This window comes from Scatophagus argus, chromosome 8, assembly GCF_020382885.2.
Source record: "Scatophagus argus isolate fScaArg1 chromosome 8, fScaArg1.pri, whole genome shotgun sequence".
Classification (NCBI taxonomy): domain Eukaryota; kingdom Metazoa; phylum Chordata; class Actinopteri; family Scatophagidae; genus Scatophagus; species Scatophagus argus.
In genome coordinates this window covers 25,293,295-25,313,468 of record NC_058500.1, presented here as the reverse complement: position 1 = coordinate 25,313,468, position 20,174 = coordinate 25,293,295, and the positions used below count along the sequence as shown (strand labels likewise).

The 20,174-nt window shown below is 43.1% G+C and overlaps 1 protein-coding gene across 2 annotated transcripts in view; it reads left to right on the top strand.

Annotated features, from left to right (window-relative positions):
- mfn2 (mitofusin 2) overlaps window positions 1-19,922 on the top strand; it is a 31,001-nt gene extending 11,079 nt beyond the window's left edge. For both annotated transcript variants that reach the window (XM_046396592.1, XM_046396594.1), the window contains 10 exons: window positions 1,984-2,051; window positions 3,644-3,765; window positions 7,744-7,870; window positions 8,003-8,107; window positions 9,344-9,446; window positions 11,661-11,881; window positions 13,164-13,319; window positions 16,330-16,526; window positions 16,736-16,870; window positions 17,530-19,922. In XM_046396592.1, the coding sequence (XP_046252548.1) occupies window positions 1,984-2,051; window positions 3,644-3,765; window positions 7,744-7,870; window positions 8,003-8,107; window positions 9,344-9,446; window positions 11,661-11,881; window positions 13,164-13,319; window positions 16,330-16,526; window positions 16,736-16,870; window positions 17,530-17,599 (1,304 nt within the window). In that variant the 3' untranslated portion in view covers window positions 17,600-19,922. The remainder of the gene's footprint in view (window positions 1-1,983; window positions 2,052-3,643; window positions 3,766-7,743; window positions 7,871-8,002; window positions 8,108-9,343; window positions 9,447-11,660; window positions 11,882-13,163; window positions 13,320-16,329; window positions 16,527-16,735; window positions 16,871-17,529) is intronic.
- Window positions 19,923-20,174: the final 252 nt, after the last annotated feature.

Genomic DNA, 20,174 nt, shown 5'->3' with positions numbered 1-20,174 from the left:
GTGAGGTGTAACTGGCTTGGGTGCTTCAGACCCGGGGAGACCCCCTGAGCGTTTGATGACAGCCTCCTGCAGCATGCGACGACTGTGTTTTCTCCTGGTGGAGGGGCGAGTCGTGTGACTGGTGCTGGCAACAAGTGGAGAGGATTTGGCAGCCCTGGGAGGGGTTACAACCACTATGGCGCTGTCGTGGTGAGCAGGGCCTCTTCCTTCTAGGTAGAACAGTGGTTGGAGAGGGCTGCAGGTGGCCATGCCCCCTCACCAGTCTTTTTTGACCTCAGCTAACCATCTCTGTCCAGAGTGGAGCTGTGGGCCGGAGCCAACATTCTGGAATCCATACTGGCCTCCTTGTTTTCTAGCAACATTGCAGTTGTGTGGCCCAGGTCAGGTGCGACTGCTGTGGGGGGAAAACATTGCTCCTATGCCAAGCTCATGTTTGAGGGAGAGATGCCCCACCGCGGCCTGAAGGACCTCTGGGCAGACAGGCGCAGTGCTAACGTTCATTGATGACAGCCAGGGGAGGGTGGCCGCAGAGACTGAGACTACCTGAGGCACTGTGGAGGAGGGTGACGGGGTTGCCAGAGCAGCACGGCTGGAGGCCTCTGTATATGAGACAGCATAGCTGTGTGTCTGAGGTGGTGGTCTGCAGCACAGCCCCCCTCCCCCAGCGAACGGTGCTCACACCTTTCCTCTTTACCCTTTACACTTCAGACTTCACCTACAACACCAGATGATGTCACCTCCAGAAGTTCTCTGACAACTCAGCCATTGTTGGCTGTGTGTCTGAGGGGAATGAGACGGAGTACAGGTCAGTCATCGTGGACTGGTGTGAGCGCAATCACCTGTGCTTAAACACCAGTAAAACGAAGGATATGGTGATTGACTTCTGGACAAAGACACCACCACATACACTGGTGAACATCCAGGGCTCAGACATTGAGATGGTGGACAGTTTTAAGTACCTGGGTGTCCACCTCAACCATAAACTGGACTGGTCACATAACATCGATGCCCTGTACAAGAACGGCCAAAGTCGCCTCCACCTTCTGAGTAGATCGAGGTCCTTTGGAGTGTGCAGACCCCTCCTAAGGACATAATATAACTCTGTGGTAGCCTCTGTTATTCTACGCTGTGGTCTGTTGTGGACCGGACAGCTCTGACCGGGACAGGAAGAGACTGAACAAGCTGGTCAGGAGGGCCAGCTCTGTCCTGGGCTGCCCACTGGACTCAGTGGAGGAGGTGGGTGAGAGGAGGATGTTAGCCAAGCTGACATCCATCATGGACAACACCTCTCACCCTCTGCATCAGACAGTGGAGGCTCTGAGCAGCTCCTTCAGCAGCAGACTGCTACACCCTCAGTGTAGGAAGGAGCTACAGCAGGTCCTTCATTCCCACTGCTGTTAGACTGTACAACTCAACAGTCTAGTCCTCATTTTCTCCCTAACCTTACAGAACTGTGCAATCATCACCTTCCACCTCAATGCTGATATGTATATAGCCTGTATAGCAGTATATAAGCACAAAGGTGATACCTACGTACACCTAACTGTAGAAATAACTGCTAAATGGACAGGAATAGAATGACAATAATTAGTTTAATAACCGACTAGTATTTCTGCTGCTGACTAGTGAGGATAGCAACATTTAAATGACTAGTCAACTAATCATGCACATTTCTGGTGTCCTAGATTTCTAATCTAACATAGCATATTTTTGGCTAGGTGATTTCTCAGTTTTGCTAATTTCACCCTAATTTATAAAGATAAATATCATGTATGGCTGCTTGTGCTCCTGCAAAATTTGACAGTTTAAGCTTCTTTTTTCAGTGTTAACTATGTGTTTTCTCAAACTAAAGCAAAAGTATCATTTTGGTATTGCTAAGTACTGAAAGTCAGGTATCAGCATAAAATGTTAATGTCAGACCCAGCCCTAACGCAGAGAGCAGGTTTCAGTATTACAGTATTAAATTTTGTTGTCCTGTTTCAGGTGGAGCTCTTGCAGAGGGTTTTCAAGCCAGAATGTTTGAGTTCCAGAACTTTGAGAGGCGATTCGAGGTAAGATCCTCTTATGTGCAACAAGTTGGAATAAGAGTTTGATGGGTCACAGACTTGAATAAATTCGAGTTAGTGCTATCAGTTGTGCTGACTTCCATGTTCTTATTGGGTATCAATTAGATTTTTTACTGTGACTTCAGTAACACTCAAGGATAGATGGTAAGAGGTTATCAGTTTCCCATACTTCCAGTATTTGTGCTGGTGTACTTGGGTAAACCAGTGGTTCTTAAAGTGGGGTCACCAAAAGCAAAAAGAGAATCAATTATTTTCACTGTAATTTCATCAGTAAGTAACACAGTGACATTTTGCTTTTTCCACATTTTGTTATGTTACAGTCTCAAATGGATTAAATTAAATTTCTCCCTGTGCCTGGAAACCAGACACTGCTCATCACCTGGCCAATACTGTTCCTCCCGTGAAGCATGGTGGTGGTAGCAGGAACTGGGAGACTAGTGAGGGTTGAGGGAAAGATGACTGCAGTAATGTACAGAGACATCCTCGCTGACAACCTGCTCCAGAGTGCACTGGACCTCATACTGGGGCGAAGGTTTATCTTCCAACAGAACAATAACCCTAAGAATACAGCCAACATCACAAAGGAGTGGCTTTGGGGGCTTCAACAAAGTATTGATCACAGGGTGTGAATATTTATGTACATGTTATATAAATTTGTTTATATAAATTTGAAAAAAAAAATTCAAGCAAACTTGTTTCACTTTGTCGTTATGGGGTATTTTTTGGAGAATTTTGAGAGAAAAAAATGAATTTAATCCATTTTGGAATGAGACTGTAACATAACAAAATGTGCAAAAAAGTGAAGCGTTGTCAATACTTTCCGGATGCACTGTATGCTTGTGTTGTATGTGATAAAACTATGAGATTTAATTCGTATCAAAATCGGTGCAAATGAAAACCACAAGTGTGTACATAATATGAATGCACAGAACAGTAACCTCAGGGAGCATTTCTCATCCATGACCACAGGGCTGCAATGAGCATGTGCTCAACCCTCACTACATGTTCAAGGCTGCACAGCGTGCTCATGGCAGCATGGACTTTGAAGTTGATTTTTGAGACCTCTGAACTGGGGCCAGGCCAATGGTGTCTCCCTCCTTTGATTGGTTACTTTGGTTTGATCACTGGCTTTTTCATTTTGGACAATACCAGACAATCACAATATGTGGTTCTCAAGCCATATACTGTATATTTACATAAATGCAGAGTCTTCTTCATGAGTTGGCGCCTCTGCCAGGAGGGGACAAAATAAAGACTCACCTAAAAGAGCATGGATAGTTCTGATGGGCCAACAGCCTGTTTTTGACTATGTGAGCAATCAAAGCAAAGTGACCAATTAAAGGTGAGAGATGTCATCACAAATCTAACAAATGGGGATCGTGGTCCAATTTGTGTCACTTTTGGGTTCCTTGATGTAAAAACCTTTGCAAACCACTGGACTAAACTTGGGAACTGTGAATAATAGCTATGTGATATTCTTCATTGTGCGTAATAAGTATATTATCCAGGTATGAGAAGTAAGTTCAAGCTGCTATATCCACTGACCTGATGTCTACATTGTTGGCTGATGTTTGTAGGAGTGTATCTCCCAATCAGCTGTGAAGACCAAGTTTGAGCAGCACACAGTGAGGGCTAAACAGATCTCTGAAGCCCTGCGGCGCATTATGGATTCTGTCCACATCGCGGCACAAGAGCAGAGGTGAGTCAAGTATTAAAAACAGATTGTGCATGAGTTGGACAAAGGCTGTATGTAAATGTGATCAACTGTCCTCTGATACCTACCTTTACACTCTTACACATCATGTGGGCTGCAGCAGTGTCAGCCCACGCTGTAAAACAGTCTCCATCCAGTGATGCAATGCGTGTAAAAAGAATTTACATCAGTGTCTTTCATTGTGACACTAAAAAAGGTCTGTCGGTCAGTTCAGTGCTGAAGTGTCTGTTGCCACACTACAGGACTGTTGTGACGCCACTGACAGTGTCTCAGCTTGTATCTCCTGCTTCATAGACATTGTCATTACAAGGGTCACCTTTAGGACCTTCCCAAACCACAAGCCCTGGATTAATGGTAGTATCCGTGCCAAACTCTGTGCACGCGCATCTGCTTTGAGTTCCGGGGACCTGGAGACATTCCAAAGAACAAGAGGAAGAAGAATATGCCTAAGGGGAACTACTGGAATAAACTGGAGTCCAACCGCAGCAGACAACAGCTGACGTGACGTGAGGAGCACCCTCAAAGGAGTGAACCCACAGAAGTCACCTGGGCCAGTTGGCATTCAGATCGGGTCCATAGAGCATGCGCTGACCAGCTGGCAGAGGTGCTCACCTCTATCTTCAGCCTTTCCCTGAAGCAGGCCACAGTCCCCACATGCTTCAAAGAAACCATAATCATCCCAATTCTGAAGATTCAGATTCAAATTCCTTTCTTTGTCATTTTTATGTACCACATAAAAATGAAATTGTGTTTCACACATCCAGTAACAGCCAGTAATTCAGTGCAAGACAAAGACTATAAGATAATTAGCTAATAAATAAGAGAAATTAAAATGACTCTAAAATAAAATAAAATAAAGTTTAATTTAAAATGTAGATATATTTATGTATTTTTTATATATATTTGAACATGCCATGAGAGGGATTAGTGGGGTCCTTTATGTTTCCACAGTGCTCAGTGTAAATGTCCCCCAGACGTGGCAGCGAGGCCAATAATTTTTTCAGCGGTTCTCACTATCCTGTTATCATACGTGTGTTCATCATGTGTTATCCAGACGGGAAGGGATGCATCTAGTGAGAATGCTCTCAGTGATGCCTCTGTAAAACAAGGTCATGGCTGGGGTGGGGGTTCACCTTCTTGAGCCTGTATAGCGAGTGAAGGTGCAGTGCACGGCAGAGTTTTTGTCTGAAAAACTCGACTGGCTTGTCTTTGTGCTCTGGATGTTTTGTCTCCAAGTGGCATCTTGGCTTGTTCGGCTTCAAGCTAGCACTCTAAGACAGACAACACACTGCGGTCTCTCCTCATTACCCACCGCTGCACAGGTGAAGCCAAAGACAGGATGTGTCGTCATATTTTGTATTCTTTTCCTTGGAAGGAAATTGCTTTGGAAGCACATTTGGCGATGCTTCATCCTCTGCTTTGCGTTTACGTGAGAGCCCCGTCAGAAACTTCCGTCCGTGTTATGCTAGCAGTGTCATTTATTGATTCATTCATTCATTCCATCCGTGCCCTGTGCCCCCCCCTGCAATGGCTCTGTACCCTCCACTTTGGGAACCACTGGAGTCGTCAGTGCTGTCAATTCAATTCAATTCAGCTTTATTTATAAAGCACTTTAAAAACAACATCGTTGGCCAAAGTGCTGTACACACACACTCACACACACACAAAAACATGACAGAAATAAAAACAAATTCAAAGGCAAAAAAAGAGATAATAGAATGTAAAAACAATAAAAACAAACAAACAAAAAAAAAAAACAACGTCTCACACTGAGTTAAAAGCCAAAGAGAAGAAATGCGTCTTAAGAGAGGATTTAAACTGGAGGTGAATCTGCCTGTCTAATCTTCAAAGGCAGCTCATTCCAGAGCTTTGGGGCAGCAACTGAAAAAGCTCAGTCACCTGTCATTGTCTTAGGGACAACCAGTAATGACTGCCAACCTGAGAGCACGTGAGGGAGTGCAGGGCTGAAACACGTCAGACAGATATTGGGGGGCGAGGCCATGAATACATTTAAAAACAAATAAAAGAACTTTAAAATCAATCCGAAAACGGACAGGGAGCCAGTGAATGGAAGCTAAAATCGGAGTGATGTGCTCTCGTTGTTTGGCCCCAGTTAAGAGCCGAGCAGCATCACTTTGCGCCAGCTGCAGGCGGGACAGTGATGTCTGACTCAACCCAACATAAAGTGCATTGCAGTAATCTAAGCAAGTCGTGATAAAGGCATGGATTAAGATCTCAAGATGATGCAGCGCTGAGCTCTAACAGTACAAGGACAGCGATAAGTCCCTCGTCTGATGTAAGTATGTCTTTTGTGACTTTGACCAATGCTGTTTCTGTGCTATGATGAGCTCTAAATCCAGATTGAAACTCCTCAAACTATTACTGTGTAGAAAGTCACATGGCTGATTGGTGACTGTTCTCTCAAGGATCTTGGAGAGAAATGGAAGGTTAGATATTGGTCTATAGTTGCTTTGAACCTCTGGGTTGTGTGTGTGCTTTTTAAGGAGAGGTTTGACTACAGCTATTTTAAAGGACTGGGGTACATAACTTGTTATTAGGGACAGATTAATCATATCTAATAGACAGGCAGAGTTGCACTCTAAATGCAGCTGCCTCCTGGTCTCAACTCTGGGTTGTCATGGTTTCGGTTTGATAAGAAACACAATAAGATTTCTAGATATGAGAGCTGCTCCATCCAAAGGTCTTCCCCAGAAGGTCTGCCAGTTATCTACAAAGTCCACATTGTTTGCTGGACACCACCTCGACAGCCAGTGGTTTGACAACAACTTTTCAGTGGGCAGTTGTGGCAGCATTGTGTCAGTTAGCAGGATCCTGGCCTAAGTATTCTTGTTTTCCAGAAGATTCAGAGTAGGTGGAGCAGGGTGGAGATGGCATCTTCTGTGAACCAGTTCACTCTGTAAAAAAGTAACTGGCCCAGATTGGTTGGGAGGCATGACTTGCATGACAGGCCACTCAAAACATTTCATGGCTATCAAGATCAAGGCTAACAGGGCGGTAGCCATTCATGGAGGCGGCTGGGTTCGGCTTCTTGGGCAAAGGTATTGTGGTGGCACTTTTTAAAAAGATGAGCACTCACGCTGAGGCTTGGCTGAGGGAAATATGTCTGTGAAGACGTCCTCCAGCTGTTCTGCTCAGTCCTTCAGCGCTCAGCCTGGGATGTAATCCGGACCTGCAGCCCTCTGAGGGTTAATATTGGAGAGGATCCTCTTCATGCTGTCTGCAGTCAGCTGCAGTGCCTGGTTGGTAGGAGGCGGTGCCCACCTTTGTGCTGCTGTGCTGGCTTTAACCTCAAACCAGGAGAAAAAGGTGTTGAGGTTATCTGGTAAAGAGGGATCAGGAGAAATCACATCACCTCCCTGAATAACTACTCTTCCATTACACTAACCTCCACCATCATAAAATCCTTCTAGCAGGTAGTTAAAACACACATCTGCACCTCCCTGCCTGATTCCTTGGACCCTCTGCAATTTGCATACAAGCCAAATAGGTCCACAGATGACTGTTTCTTCCCTCAGCCATCAGACTTTTAAACCAGTAGCTCCCATTTCACTTCTTCCTCACCTACTTTGCACGCTGATATTGCACATCTGGTCTAGTTATCATCATTATTATTATTATTGTTATTATTACACATGTATATACTGTTTCCATGATGTATGTCATGTTTCCTTCTTTTTTTAAATTCTTTTTTACTTATTTATTTAGGTTTTTATTTATTTATGTCTACTTGTAGTTGCTTGCCTGTCTTGTCACAAGTATTTCATTGCTCATATGACTGTTTTGATACTGTGTATATAACAATAAACTCTCTGGATCTACTGTATTATCAAATGCAGTCATTTGTGTGTGGTTTGCTGTGTTGCAACAACAACAGATTAGCTTGCACCAACAATTCTACAGCTTAGTGGCTAATGTTATGTGCGTGTCTGTTGTAATGCATAGGGTCTACTGCCTTGAGACCAAAGAGGACCGTCAGGACAGATTGGAGTTCATAGACAAGCAGCTCGACCTTTTGACCATGGACTGTAAGGTCAAGATCAAGAAGATTACTGAGGAGGTGGAGAGACAGGTGAACCCTTTTGTGATATCATAACATACCTGAGAAGTTCTCTGCATGTACAGTGGAACAGCTGATTACTTCCTAGTGATTTGTGGGATTTCGTTACAAAACTAGTTTTGTCAAAAACATCTTCATGTTCAGGTGTCTAATGCCATGGCAGAGGAAATTAGGAAACTCCATGTGCTGGTGGATGACTTCCACATGGACTTTCACCCATCACCGGTGGTGCTCAAGGTCTACAAGAATGTGAGTTTAAACTTCAAACCTTTATTGTCAGTATATTTTTTACATACACCCAAATTCTTCACTGCATTTAACCCATCACTGATTGAACACACACGTGCACCATGCAGTGAAACACACAGGAACAGTGGGCTGCCATTTCAGGCGCCTGGGGAGCAAATTGCTTGGGTTAAGTGCCTTGCTCAAGGGCACATTAGGGCTGCCCCACAGCCTGCCCCACATTAACATGTCATTGCCTGCATTAGTATGACCATGCTTTTAATGTGAGCTTCTGTCTGCTGGTTTTCGCTGCACATTCAGATATGTTTTGTTTATTTAGAGTCAGCACGTGAGCAAGTGGTGGCCGGAAGCAGTAATGGATGACTAATGGATGAATGTATAACTGCATGGCATAAATGTTGTTAGTTTTCCATGTGTGCAAGAGATTTAATTTAAAGTTTTTTGACATTCATCTGAAAGCCATCTTTAGTTCAGAGTAGTTTGGAGAATAGTGTTGATATTTATCTCTGTGAGGTGAACATGCCCACTAGGTCCACCATACTGTTGGCAAAGGTGTAATGGCTTACAGGAAGTCCCTGTTTTCACCACAGCTTCTCTTTTTGGCGAGGTGCAGAGTGTATGTGCATGGTAACAGTTAACTGTCTGTCAGCTGTTTTGTTATTAGTGATCAGCTAGTCTTTTTCTCTAATTGTTGAGGTTGGCTTCGGTGTCAGGGCCTGTCAACACACTTGTGCGCTAAAGCTCTAACATTAGCACATTCACAAACGCTGCTGAGGAGTCTGTACCGTGTAATGCGTTGTTAGCTCATGGAGGGGCCTCTGTATTAAAGACTAAATAAAAGTGTATGATGTAGACCTGCTGTATTTGGAAAGTGTCATGAGATGACTTTTGTTGCGATTTGGTGCTAGATCACCATCTGCATCTTTGTCAGTCTGGTATCTGCATGTGGCACAGCTCAATGAACCTGTGTAAAGTCCATGTAATCTGTGGTGTGTAAGAATAGTCCTGTAGGGTAATTTGGCATCATGCAAGAACTGGTGGTAGAAAGGGATTTGTTCCGAAGAGGCATATATGAGCAGTTTTCTCTTCTGCTGGGTAGCGCTAAAAAATATTAATTCCCCACTGGTGTGTGTTGCTTCAGACTTGGATGTGTTAACGTGTACGTGTAAGTGAACTAAACAGTAGCAGTTTTGTTCTTTGACTGTGCCTTGTTGTGACTGTGTTTTTGTTTTGTTCTAGGAGCTCCACCGGCACATAGAGGAAGGTCTGGGGAAGAACATGTCAGAGAGGTGCTCCACGTCCATCACCAGCTCCCTGCAGGCCACGCAGACTGATATGATCGGTAACACCACCTCCTATTTACACCTGACCACACCGATCTACTGTTTCCACTGCATGTGCTTCAATTAGGGATGTTATCATTAGGACTTAATCAATAATGATTCTACTTATTGATACAGATACAAATCTGTACTCTCATTGATACTGCTCTGCATAATGTGGTTGGAAAAAAACAAAGACATGACACGAAAAGATTCAGCTGCTAAGGGGTTCAAGGCTGCAGTTCAAATGAATTATTTCTCATTGTTAGGACAGTTTAGAAAAGTTTCAGACAGCAGTTAGCAATTAATGCTATACTATGCCCCTATGCCTTCTGCTGTTTATTTATCATTTCCCCCATCTAGAGATGGGGAAGGAGTTGAACTGGGGTGTGGCTGCTGACTGACTGATCTTGTGCAAAGGATCATTTATAAACCTAAATTAGGAGCGCTTAAAACCATGCTTTGTACCGAGTTTAATAACTAAAGATACCAACTAAACTAAAGATAAGTCTTTCTTGTGGTGGAGACACAGTTTGGCAAATCCCGCCAGTGTGGGACCCAGAGACTGTGCTGAGGACAAGCTTTAGCTGCAGCACCCACTTTGCCAAAGCAGTCCAACACTCTGCACTGCTTCAGATGTAGGATGTTTTATTTCTACGTGTCTTATAAGTATGCTGGTGTTAATCCCTTTTAGGACTCGGTATCAATTAAAAATGTTTGATACCGGTACCAATACCGATGCCTTTACTTCGTTACCAATTCCTGAACGATACTTTATTCGATACCAATTTTATAATATCAGTTCTAACAAAAAGAAAATTACATTACACATTACAGTACAAATCTTTAGTTTTATTTTTCAGCTTTGGTATTTTTCCACTCCAAGCAGTTTTCTTACAGAAAAAATAAACAACAAATAATTTCCAGTGCAGTTGCAAAGGTGGCCGCTCGGTACAGTGGCCAACAAGTACAAACGTGCTGCCTTTACGGACAGGTGTTGCAAATACAGAAACGCTCTGCAAATGAGAAAAACAAATGCAAAAAGAAAACAGCGCTTATTCAGTCATACAGCTGAAGTGCTCCAGGCCTCTAGGGGCAGTGCTTAGCGTCCACCCGAGAGACAGACAACGGACGGATCAACGTCAAAGAAAACACATAATACAGAATACATAGGATATATGTAGCACGTTTCTGTATTTGCAGCACCTATCTGCAGCGCGTCTGTACTTGTCGGGCGCCGTCCGCTCGGGCTTTGTAACGTCCACAGGCGGACTTGAATGCTGAGAGGACGAAGGCTGTGGTCCGTTCTTCTTGCAGTTAAACACGGAACAACTTTCTGCTCTGAAATTGATTCCGTGCACGGTTGGGTGCTTCATCAAATTAGCCGTGTTACCGGCCTTAGCAACTATTGGCATCAATCTTGCTAAAATGGAGCCACACTTTTGACCTCTGTGGCAACTACAGTTTCCAGCACAGATGCATGTGAACCCCGTCTGCATGCCGTAATCACATGTAACGTTACAGCCAATCGTCGGCAGCATGATCAGGTCTTGATTAACGTCTGGGTACCGAAACTTGGCACCGAAAGACAAGGCATATTTCGATAGAATTACCGAAGCATTTGGCTCGGTGCCATTAAAGAACTGAAGTTCAGTACCCAGCCCTATTCCCTTTGCACCTAATGTTTTTACATATATTGCATTTAGCTGCATGTTCAGTAAATTTAATGAAGTGAGCTCACACAACATTGTGCCCCATCAGAGATTACAAAATGTAAAGACTACATGTGGGAATCTCAGATGAACTTCTATTGTATTCTTCCTGTGCTAAGGATATATCATGACCAAGGCACAATCATGCATTTAACAAAGGACCATGAATACGATTCTAACGTTAGTAAGTGCCAGAGCTCCACTGAACTCTGTGTTTCCAGCACATATACAGAGTGGGCATTGTTCTTACATATCTTCATTGTCACTGGCAGTTCACCTGTTGTTCATCTGACAATCACCAGTCTGTTCAGCACCTTGATCAGGAGGTGGAGGTCATGGTCTTTTGGTAGTGTTAAGCCAAAATAGCCCAGGTCAAAGCATTTATAGCACATGCACAAGGAAATACCATATATTGCAGATACTGAACATGCAAACATGTATGTCTGCACACTGTGCACCATTTAATATATTATCCTCATCCAGACGCGTGCTCAACTGTTTGCTGTCTATGTGTGTGTTCAGAGGGTCTGAAGCCTCTGCTGCCAAACCCGGTAAGAGAGCAGGTGGACAAGCTGGTTCCTCGTCAGTGCTTCAGCCTCAGCTATGACCTGGCCTGCGACAAGCTTTGCAGTGATTTTCAGGAGGACATCAGCTTCCACTTCTCTCTGGGCTGGACCATGCTGGTAAACCGCTTCCTGGGGCCCAAGAACACCCGGCGAGCTCTCATGGGCTACAATGACCAGGTAACACCTTCGCTAACATACACCCAGACCTAGAGGACACTTTTGAGGATGTTAAGGTTCCTAATCGGCTGTGATTAAGGCCAAAAAATGCATTTTCTCACGCTGCCAGTCCAATTTCTGACTCAAATTGGTTGATGAATCGGGCTCAGTGTGCTCTATGAAAAATCTTCTTAGACCACAAGTCTGCCATGATGAATTTCTGTTACTTAAAGTAATCTGAAAAACCAAAATGCAACCAAAATACAACACTGTGGGACTGTGATACACAACAGTGTGGAAAAGGACGGGGCTTAAAGGAAAAATGGCTATGCGTCTAGTCGTCATAAATCTGGGTGCAGGTCTCCAGGCTGTGTCTGCGAGGAAGCCTGTCAAAGTATTTTCACCTTGGCCCATAGGTGGCACCACACATACCAAAGACATGTACCTCAAAACTTAACTCAAGATGCCTTTGAGCATCCTGGTGAAAGTTAATGGAGATATCCTTCACTGCCTCCTGAACACTGACACAAAGTTTCATTCAAATTCAGCGAAAGCAGGACCGACAGTGAAACTCTGTGTGCAGTTATTGAAAAGCTGCGTGGGCTTTGAACAGAATTTAACAAGATGAAGTGTCTTTACGCACCCTTCTGAAGCCTGAAAGCTGTTCCAATCACCGCTTGAGACCATATTGTAGTTGATTTTAGCAACTTTAAATCCCCAGATTCATTCATATTGAAAGTGTCCTGTGGAGTTTTTTTCTCACTTTAGATGTTGTCGTTAGGGATGTGCCTGATTAGTCAGCCATTTGTTTAAAGACTGACACCCTTGGCAGGGGCAGCAGAAATACTTGTCAGTTATTAAACTAATTCTTATAATTCTGTCAGTGTCCATGTAGGAGCCTTTTCCAGAGCTAAGCGTATGTGGGACACCACATTGGTCCAGCAGGTGTCTCTTTTGGCTCACTTACAGTATTATATGAGTATAACTGTTGCTTAGGGGACAGCTGTTGCTGGATTGAGGCACACAAATAGTTTTTTGAGCGCTCTGGTTGGCGAACACTGTTGTTGTATTGGTGAAATGTTTGGCTGTATGTAGATTATATATGTATATATATATAGATATAGATTTATAGACAATTATTACAGATTCTTTTATGTAACACTTTGAAGAACATCAACAGTGAGCAATAAATATTCATCAGATATGAGTTTAAATCCTGAATAAACCGTAAACTGTGCATCTTTGCCCTCCAGGACTGTGAGGAGCGCTCTGAGCCAGTCTCTCACCTGTGTTCTCCCTGCAGGTCCCTCGGCCCATGGCCCTGACTCCAGTCAGCACCAGCATGCCTCCGTTCCCCCAGACCCCCATGACCCAGGAAGAGCTAATGGTCTCCATGGTCACCGGTCTCGCTTCCCTTACATCGCGTACTTCCATGGGGGTCCTTGTAGTTGGTGGTGTGGTGAGGGACACACACACACACACACACACACACACACACACACACACACACACTTTAGATCAGATATGACTCAAATGTGAATGATGAAGAATCAAGGCTCTAGATCAGGGGTCGGCCCGCGGCTCTTTCATCCCTCTTCTGTGGCTGTCGTGACTGGGGGGGGGGCATATTAGGGGGGAAAAATGATGTGAATAAATAATGGACACTTAATTTAAATTGATTTCATTCATTTATTCAGAGTTTTTTTTTCATGTAATAGTAATTTGTTTAGAGTTTGAGGTGCTCTTGTGACATCAACGTAAAACTTGTTTTGTTTTTTTTTAAACGTTTTAATATTTTGTCTATCAAAATATCCGTCAAGTCCTGTTTGCGACAGCTGTTGCCGCCAAATAAGTGGCTTATTTTGGTAAGCTAGCAATGGACAAATCAAAGAAGAGAAAAGTTGGAGATGAAAATAGATCATTTAATGCCTCATGGACAGATTGGTTTGCTTTTACTGCTCACAAAACTGGTTTACCGGTATGCCTAACGTGAGAAATTAGCATTAGCAAATTAACATTTATTTAATAAATTTTGCCAACAATTATTTTATCGCGCTATTATTTTTAAAGTCCGTTACTCACTTTCTCACTAAAAAAAAACTGCGTTCATGCGCGATAAAATAAAAAAATAATAATTGTCGGCGTTAATTAATCAATGCGTTCCTCGCCCAACCCTAACGCGTTAACGTTGCCACAGCCCTAATAAATGTATATATTTTTTTTATTTGAAAATAAATGTATAAGTGCTTTTCTCTCAAAGTAGCCTACAAAAGAATTAGGTGTTCTGCGCTGTTAAAAATGGAAAATAAAAAAATTGTCATTTTCCATTTAAAGTTACATATTATAATTCTCATATATAAAGCATAAGTTTAAGGAAACTGTATGTGGTGTTACTTTCAGTTTAGTGGTCAAATAGGTTTTGTGGCTCCGAGTGGGTTTTAATTTGGTGGGAAACGGGCCAAATGGCTCTTTTCACGCTAAAGGTTGCTGACCCCTGGTCTAGATCAAAGAGAAGAAAAGTGAGATGTGGTTGAAAGCTCTTGCACAAGCTAGTAAGTGAACCTTCAGTTTGATGTTTTTTGGTATACACTTACCAAAAATAGTGAAGGGATTTAGTAAAGTAAAAACAGGATGTAAGAATTTCATCGAATTCTCTCATATCATCATAAAGATACAGTCATGGCCAAAAGTTTTGAGAATGACACAAATATTACATTTTCACAAAGTCTGTTCCTTCAGGGTTTTTAGGTGTTTGCCAGATGTTTCTATGGTATAATGACATACAATTAGAAGCATTTTACAAGTATCAAAACCTTTATTGAGAAATACATGCAATAGGTCAACATTTGCAGTGTTGATCCTTCTTTTTCAAGACCTCTGCAATTCTCCCTGGCATGCTGTCGATCAACTTCTGAACCAAATCCTGACTGATGGCCGTCCATTCTTGCATAATCAATGCTTGGAGTTTGTCAGAATTTGTGGGTTTTTGATTGTCCACCCGCCTCTTGAGGATTGACCACAAGTTCTCAATGGGATTAAGATCTGGAGAGTTTCCTGGCCAAGGGCCCAAAATCTTAATGTTTTGTTCCCTAAGCCATTTTGTTATGACCTTTGCTTTATGGCAAGGTGCTCCATCATGCTGGAAAAGGCATTCTTCATCACCAAATTGCCCCTGGATGGTTGGGAGAAGTTGCTCTCGGAGGACGTTCTGGTACCATTCTTTGTTCATCGCTGTGTTTTTAGGCAAGATTGTGAGAGATCCCACTCCCTTGACCGAAAAGCAACCCCACACATGAATGGTCTCAGGATGCTTCACTGTTGGCATGAGACAAGACTGATGGTAGCGCTCACCTCGTCTTCTCCAAACAAGCCTTCTTCCAGATGCCCCAAACAATCGGAAAGGGGATTCATCAGAGAAAATGACTTAACCCCAGTCCTCAGCAGTCCAGTCCTTGTAACTTCTGCAGAATATCAGTCTGTCCCTGATGTTTTTGCTGGAGAGAAGTGGCTTCTTTGCTGCCCTCCTTGACACCAGGCCTTCCTCCAAAAGTCTTCGCCTTACTGTGCGTGCAGATGCACTCACACCTGCCTGCTGCCATTTCTGAGCAAGCTCTGTACTGGTGGTGGCCCGATCCCATAGCTGAAACAACATCAGGAGACGGTCCTGCCGCTTGCTGGACTTTCTTGGGCGCCCTGGAGCCTGTTTGGCATCAATTGAACCTCTCTCCTTGAAGTTCTTGATAATCCTATAGACGGTTGACTGAGGTGCAATCTTACTCGCTGCAATAAACTTCCCCGTTAGGCCCTTTTTGTGCAATGCAATGATGGCTGCACGTGTTTCCTTGCTGGTAACCATGACTAACAGGAAGGGAACAATGGCACCATCTTCCAGTTCCAAGTGTCCAGTCACTCAATCCTGAGAGATTGATCTCCAGCCTTGTCCTCATCAACACCCACACCTGTGTTAATGTGTGTGACACCTGTGTGTCATTGAAATTATGTTAGCTGGCCACAAAAGGTGGCAGGGCTGAAATGCAGTGGAAATGTGGTTTTAGTGATAAAGTTCATTTTCAAGGCAAATAGGGACTATGCAAATAATTGCAGTTGAGTGGATCACTCATAACATTCTGGAGTATATACAAATTTCCATTATAAAAACTGAAACTGCAGACTTTGTAAAAATTAATAGTTGTGTCATTCTCAAAACTTTTGGCCATGACTGTACATATGAGTTCATAAGTGTTCATCTTTTGACTTCATTTACAATGAAAACCCCAGACTGGATAACATTAACATTAATAACATTAACATCAACCAGCCAGTGCTGTGCCGCAGCATCTGTGCAGCAGGATAATAGTAATGTTGACAGAGCTACATCCATGAAGTAGTCATTCCCACTGTTGCAGTGTGTTGAAATCTCATTGGATCAATGGATTTAGTCAGACCTAAGGCATTGCTGCTTTGTGCAGATCTGGAAGGCAGTGGGCTGGCGTCTGATCGCCCTGTCAGTGGGTCTCTACGGGCTCCTGTACATCTACGAGCGGCTCACCTGGACCACCAAGGCCAAGGAGAGAGCCTTCAAGAGACAGTTTGTGGACTACGCCAGCGAGAAGCTGCAGCTCATTGTCAGCTACACTGGATCCAACTGCAGCCACCAAGTCCAGCAGTGAGCACACACACACACAGCCGTTACACTGCAGCAGTTATCATTTCAGTTTCATCAGACATTTGAAAGAAGACTGTGAAGAACCCAAGTTTAGACTACATTAATTAAGGCAACCAGAGAACTTTTATTTGCTCAGATTGTGTTATTCTGATATTCTTTAACCATGTTTTTCTACCGGGTGTGTGTGTGTGTGTGTGTGTGGTTATCAGGGAGCTGGCAGGTGTGTTTGCTCAGCTCTGCCAACAGGTAGATGTCACCCGTCAGAACCTTGAGGATGAGATCACAGACATGAACAGCAAGATTGAGCTGCTGGACAGCCTGCAGAGCAAAGCTAAGCTGCTGCGGTAAGAACCTCCCCGGACAGCGGGCATATACGGACAGTAGGGCAGGAGGACAGGTGTCCACGCAACATGCAGTGAAACACGCAGGAGCTGCCATGTCAGGCGCCCAGGGAGCAGCGGGGGGGGGGGGGGGGGTCAAGCTCAAGGTCATGTCAGCTGTTGCTAATGGCGGGGGGGGTTGTCACTCCAACCATTTGTTTGAACATTCCTAATCTCACCAGTGGGCAGAAGAAACATCAATCACTTATTAAAATTATTATTATTATTGCATTGATGTCCACGTGGGAGTATTTTTAGAGCAGAAAGTGTACATAGGTCACCACATTGCTCCGAGGTGTCACCTTTGTACTTTGGCTCACTTGTTTCGGTGAGAACCTTTCACTCAGGTGTCAGCTGTTCAATTTTATTTATATAGCACCTTATACAATCAAAATTGTCTCTAGATGCTTTACAGAGACCCAGAGCCTGAACCCCGAGCAAGCAGACAGTGGCAAGGAAAAACTCCCTAGTTGGCTAGTCTAAGTTTATCCTTTACCATTTAAATGTCAGGGGAATTAGCCATGAGGAACATCACTAATTGTCATTAGCCTGTATTTCTAGCACGTTTGAAAGATGCATCTCGTTAAGTAAACCCGGATATTGTTGTTTTTGTTTGTTGTTAGGAACAAGGCGGGGTGGCTGGACAGCGAGCTCAACATGTTCACCCAGCAGTACCTTCACCACAGCAAGTAAACCTGACAGCACCCACCTAAGAGGCAAAACAACACCAGGAGGACATGTGGTGCAACAGAGCCATCAGCAGAAGAGGACGGAGAGGAGGATGAGTGGGAAGACTTCCTGTGTGCTTGTGATCTGAAGTCCTGTGGTCAGCTGGTGACACAAAGTTAAACCACACACTACAGGATAGCTGTTAAATAGAAGCCATGTCCCCTCAATGGTGTTCATTCCTATCTGTTGGCCCCTTTGGTCCTCAGTTGTGGTGATATGCAAATGAGCATGAACCTTAGTTCTCAATGTGGCGTGGATGACGCTGTTGAGTGAACTGTACCAGTTCCTGTCATACTGGCCTTTAAATCAGATTCCAGTTCACTCTGCCATTTTGAATTTGTGTGCGTTTGATTTTGTGTACACATTTTGACCACTGGACCGTGTAGTACCGTGCTGAAGTGCAAGGCAGTCCATACAAGGGAACGGTAGGAAAAGTGTCTTATGTTAGTAGGATAATGCAATGAACTGAAGTCATGCAAAATAATTTATTCATCCAGTTGTTGTTGGATATTTGGGAATTAAACCTTTTTTTTCTCTCTCAGTTAAACAGTGAAGCAGAAAATCGAAAACTGCAGTTTTGTGTGTATTATTCCATTTTGTGTACAGAGCCAAACTGACAATGGCAATGACAGAGCTTCTCTCCATCTGACTATCCAAATGTGTTTTTAAAGTAAATCTTTAAAAACACCTCACAGATGGATAGTTTCTTTTGGAAATAGGGCTCAGTAGTTTCTTAACAACTCCTCCCTGTAGCTTTTAACAAACAAATGAAATGCTGCATTTGTTGGAGACTGCTTTGAGCTGTGACAATGGGGCTTTGTGGTACAGAGGAGTCACCCCTGCATCAGGCCTGATGTATCAAGCTTTGGTACATACACACAAAACACTCAACAGGTACATTCAGTGTTGCTTTGGCTCTGCATGTGAAATTTATTGACAAGAAGCCAAATATCATCAGACTGATTCTTTAGCTGGAGTCCTGTTCTAAATGATTTTATTCAGTAGCGAGGTTCAGATAAGAGTTGACTTAAATGTCAGATTTTAACTTAAATTACGCTCAAAATGTTTTTTGTGGGATACCAACTTTAAAAGTGGCCTCCAAATTTTGTTGTAGTGCTTGTAAGAGTCCAGAAATGCCAAAGATGGTCTGTTTGAGGTCATTTGGAAACAGTGTCTCGATTTCAGAGTGTGTCCAGCAGAGGGCGCTGGTGTTGTGTTTATAATCAGCACACCACTGCTCTGTAATACCAGTAACCATATTGAAGGGATTTTTTTTAAATCAGAAGTGTTGATGTTCTGTGTTTATATAAAACATGAACTTACTGATGTATCTTGATCAGATTTTTGAAACTGTCACTTGTGTGTCATAAAATCCACCGTTGGCTCTGCTTTGGCACTTTATATTTCATGAGTGGAGTTTGGAGGGACTTTGGTCAAACAAAATTGGAGTGTGCAACTTTATTTTCAGATTTCTTTAATAAAACCCAGTATCCAGATTTTTCACTCTCTTCATAAGTTGTCTCAGACTTCAGAGCTTCTTCCATGTTGTCTTCCATACATCAGTAATGAATCCTCCTTCTTGAAACCAGATATTTTGAAAAAGAAAAAAAAAAAAATGTTATTAATGTGACACGTTGGCACTGTTGATGGCTGCCTCACTGTTTTTGTGGATCTTTGTGTGTTTAACATTTTTGTCTTGCACTGAATGCATATAGTGACCAGCCTCTGTAGCTGCAGAGCTGTCCTCTCTCTCTCTGCCTTTGTCCACATCACATATGGTTTGAATCAAGGCTGCTTATAATGGGGTACGAACACTTGGCCAAATCCAGGAACAGCTGTACTTCTGGTTTCTAAAATGTCTATGTAATGTGATTTAATAGTTTGCCTTTGGATTGGAAACACTGGAAAAAGCTGAAGGAGAGGAAACCACAGCAGAGTGGATGAGCCTGTATGTTAAAAAGTCTTGGCTGATGGGCCCAGTTCTAATGTAAAGCCATGCACTGTGTGTTGCCAAGTGAGTAGGAGGGCTGCTGTGTGCCCCTTCCTTCAGAGTGAAAACTTGCACTTTATTAATTTGCTGCTTTTTTCTTTGTCCGAGATAAAGGGGTGTTTTTCCCATAAATGTAAACCGCAAAGTAGTTGTGTTTGGCTTCAGGAAAATCAAAGTAGTTGCATGCAGAGGCTGTTATACTTTCTTGTTCTGTTAAAATCGTCAAACATATGTATATATGTTAAAATATATATATATATATATAAAAAATAAAGACACAATGCAAAAAAAAAAAAAGTTTACTACTAGTATTTTGAAAATGTGTGGAATGATTGCTCACATCTTTATCATCATTGGAGTCACTGTTGGTGTGGACGGCCACAGCAATCTTCACATGTGGTGCTGAGCCCAACCAAACAGTGTGCTGTCCCTGTGTTCATTTCAGATGTATTCAAAAAAGTGCGTCCATTGAACAGAGCAAATGCAAAGTGTGCTCGTATATTTAAAAAAAAAAATAGTAATGAAAACACTGGTTGGCGCTGAATGAAT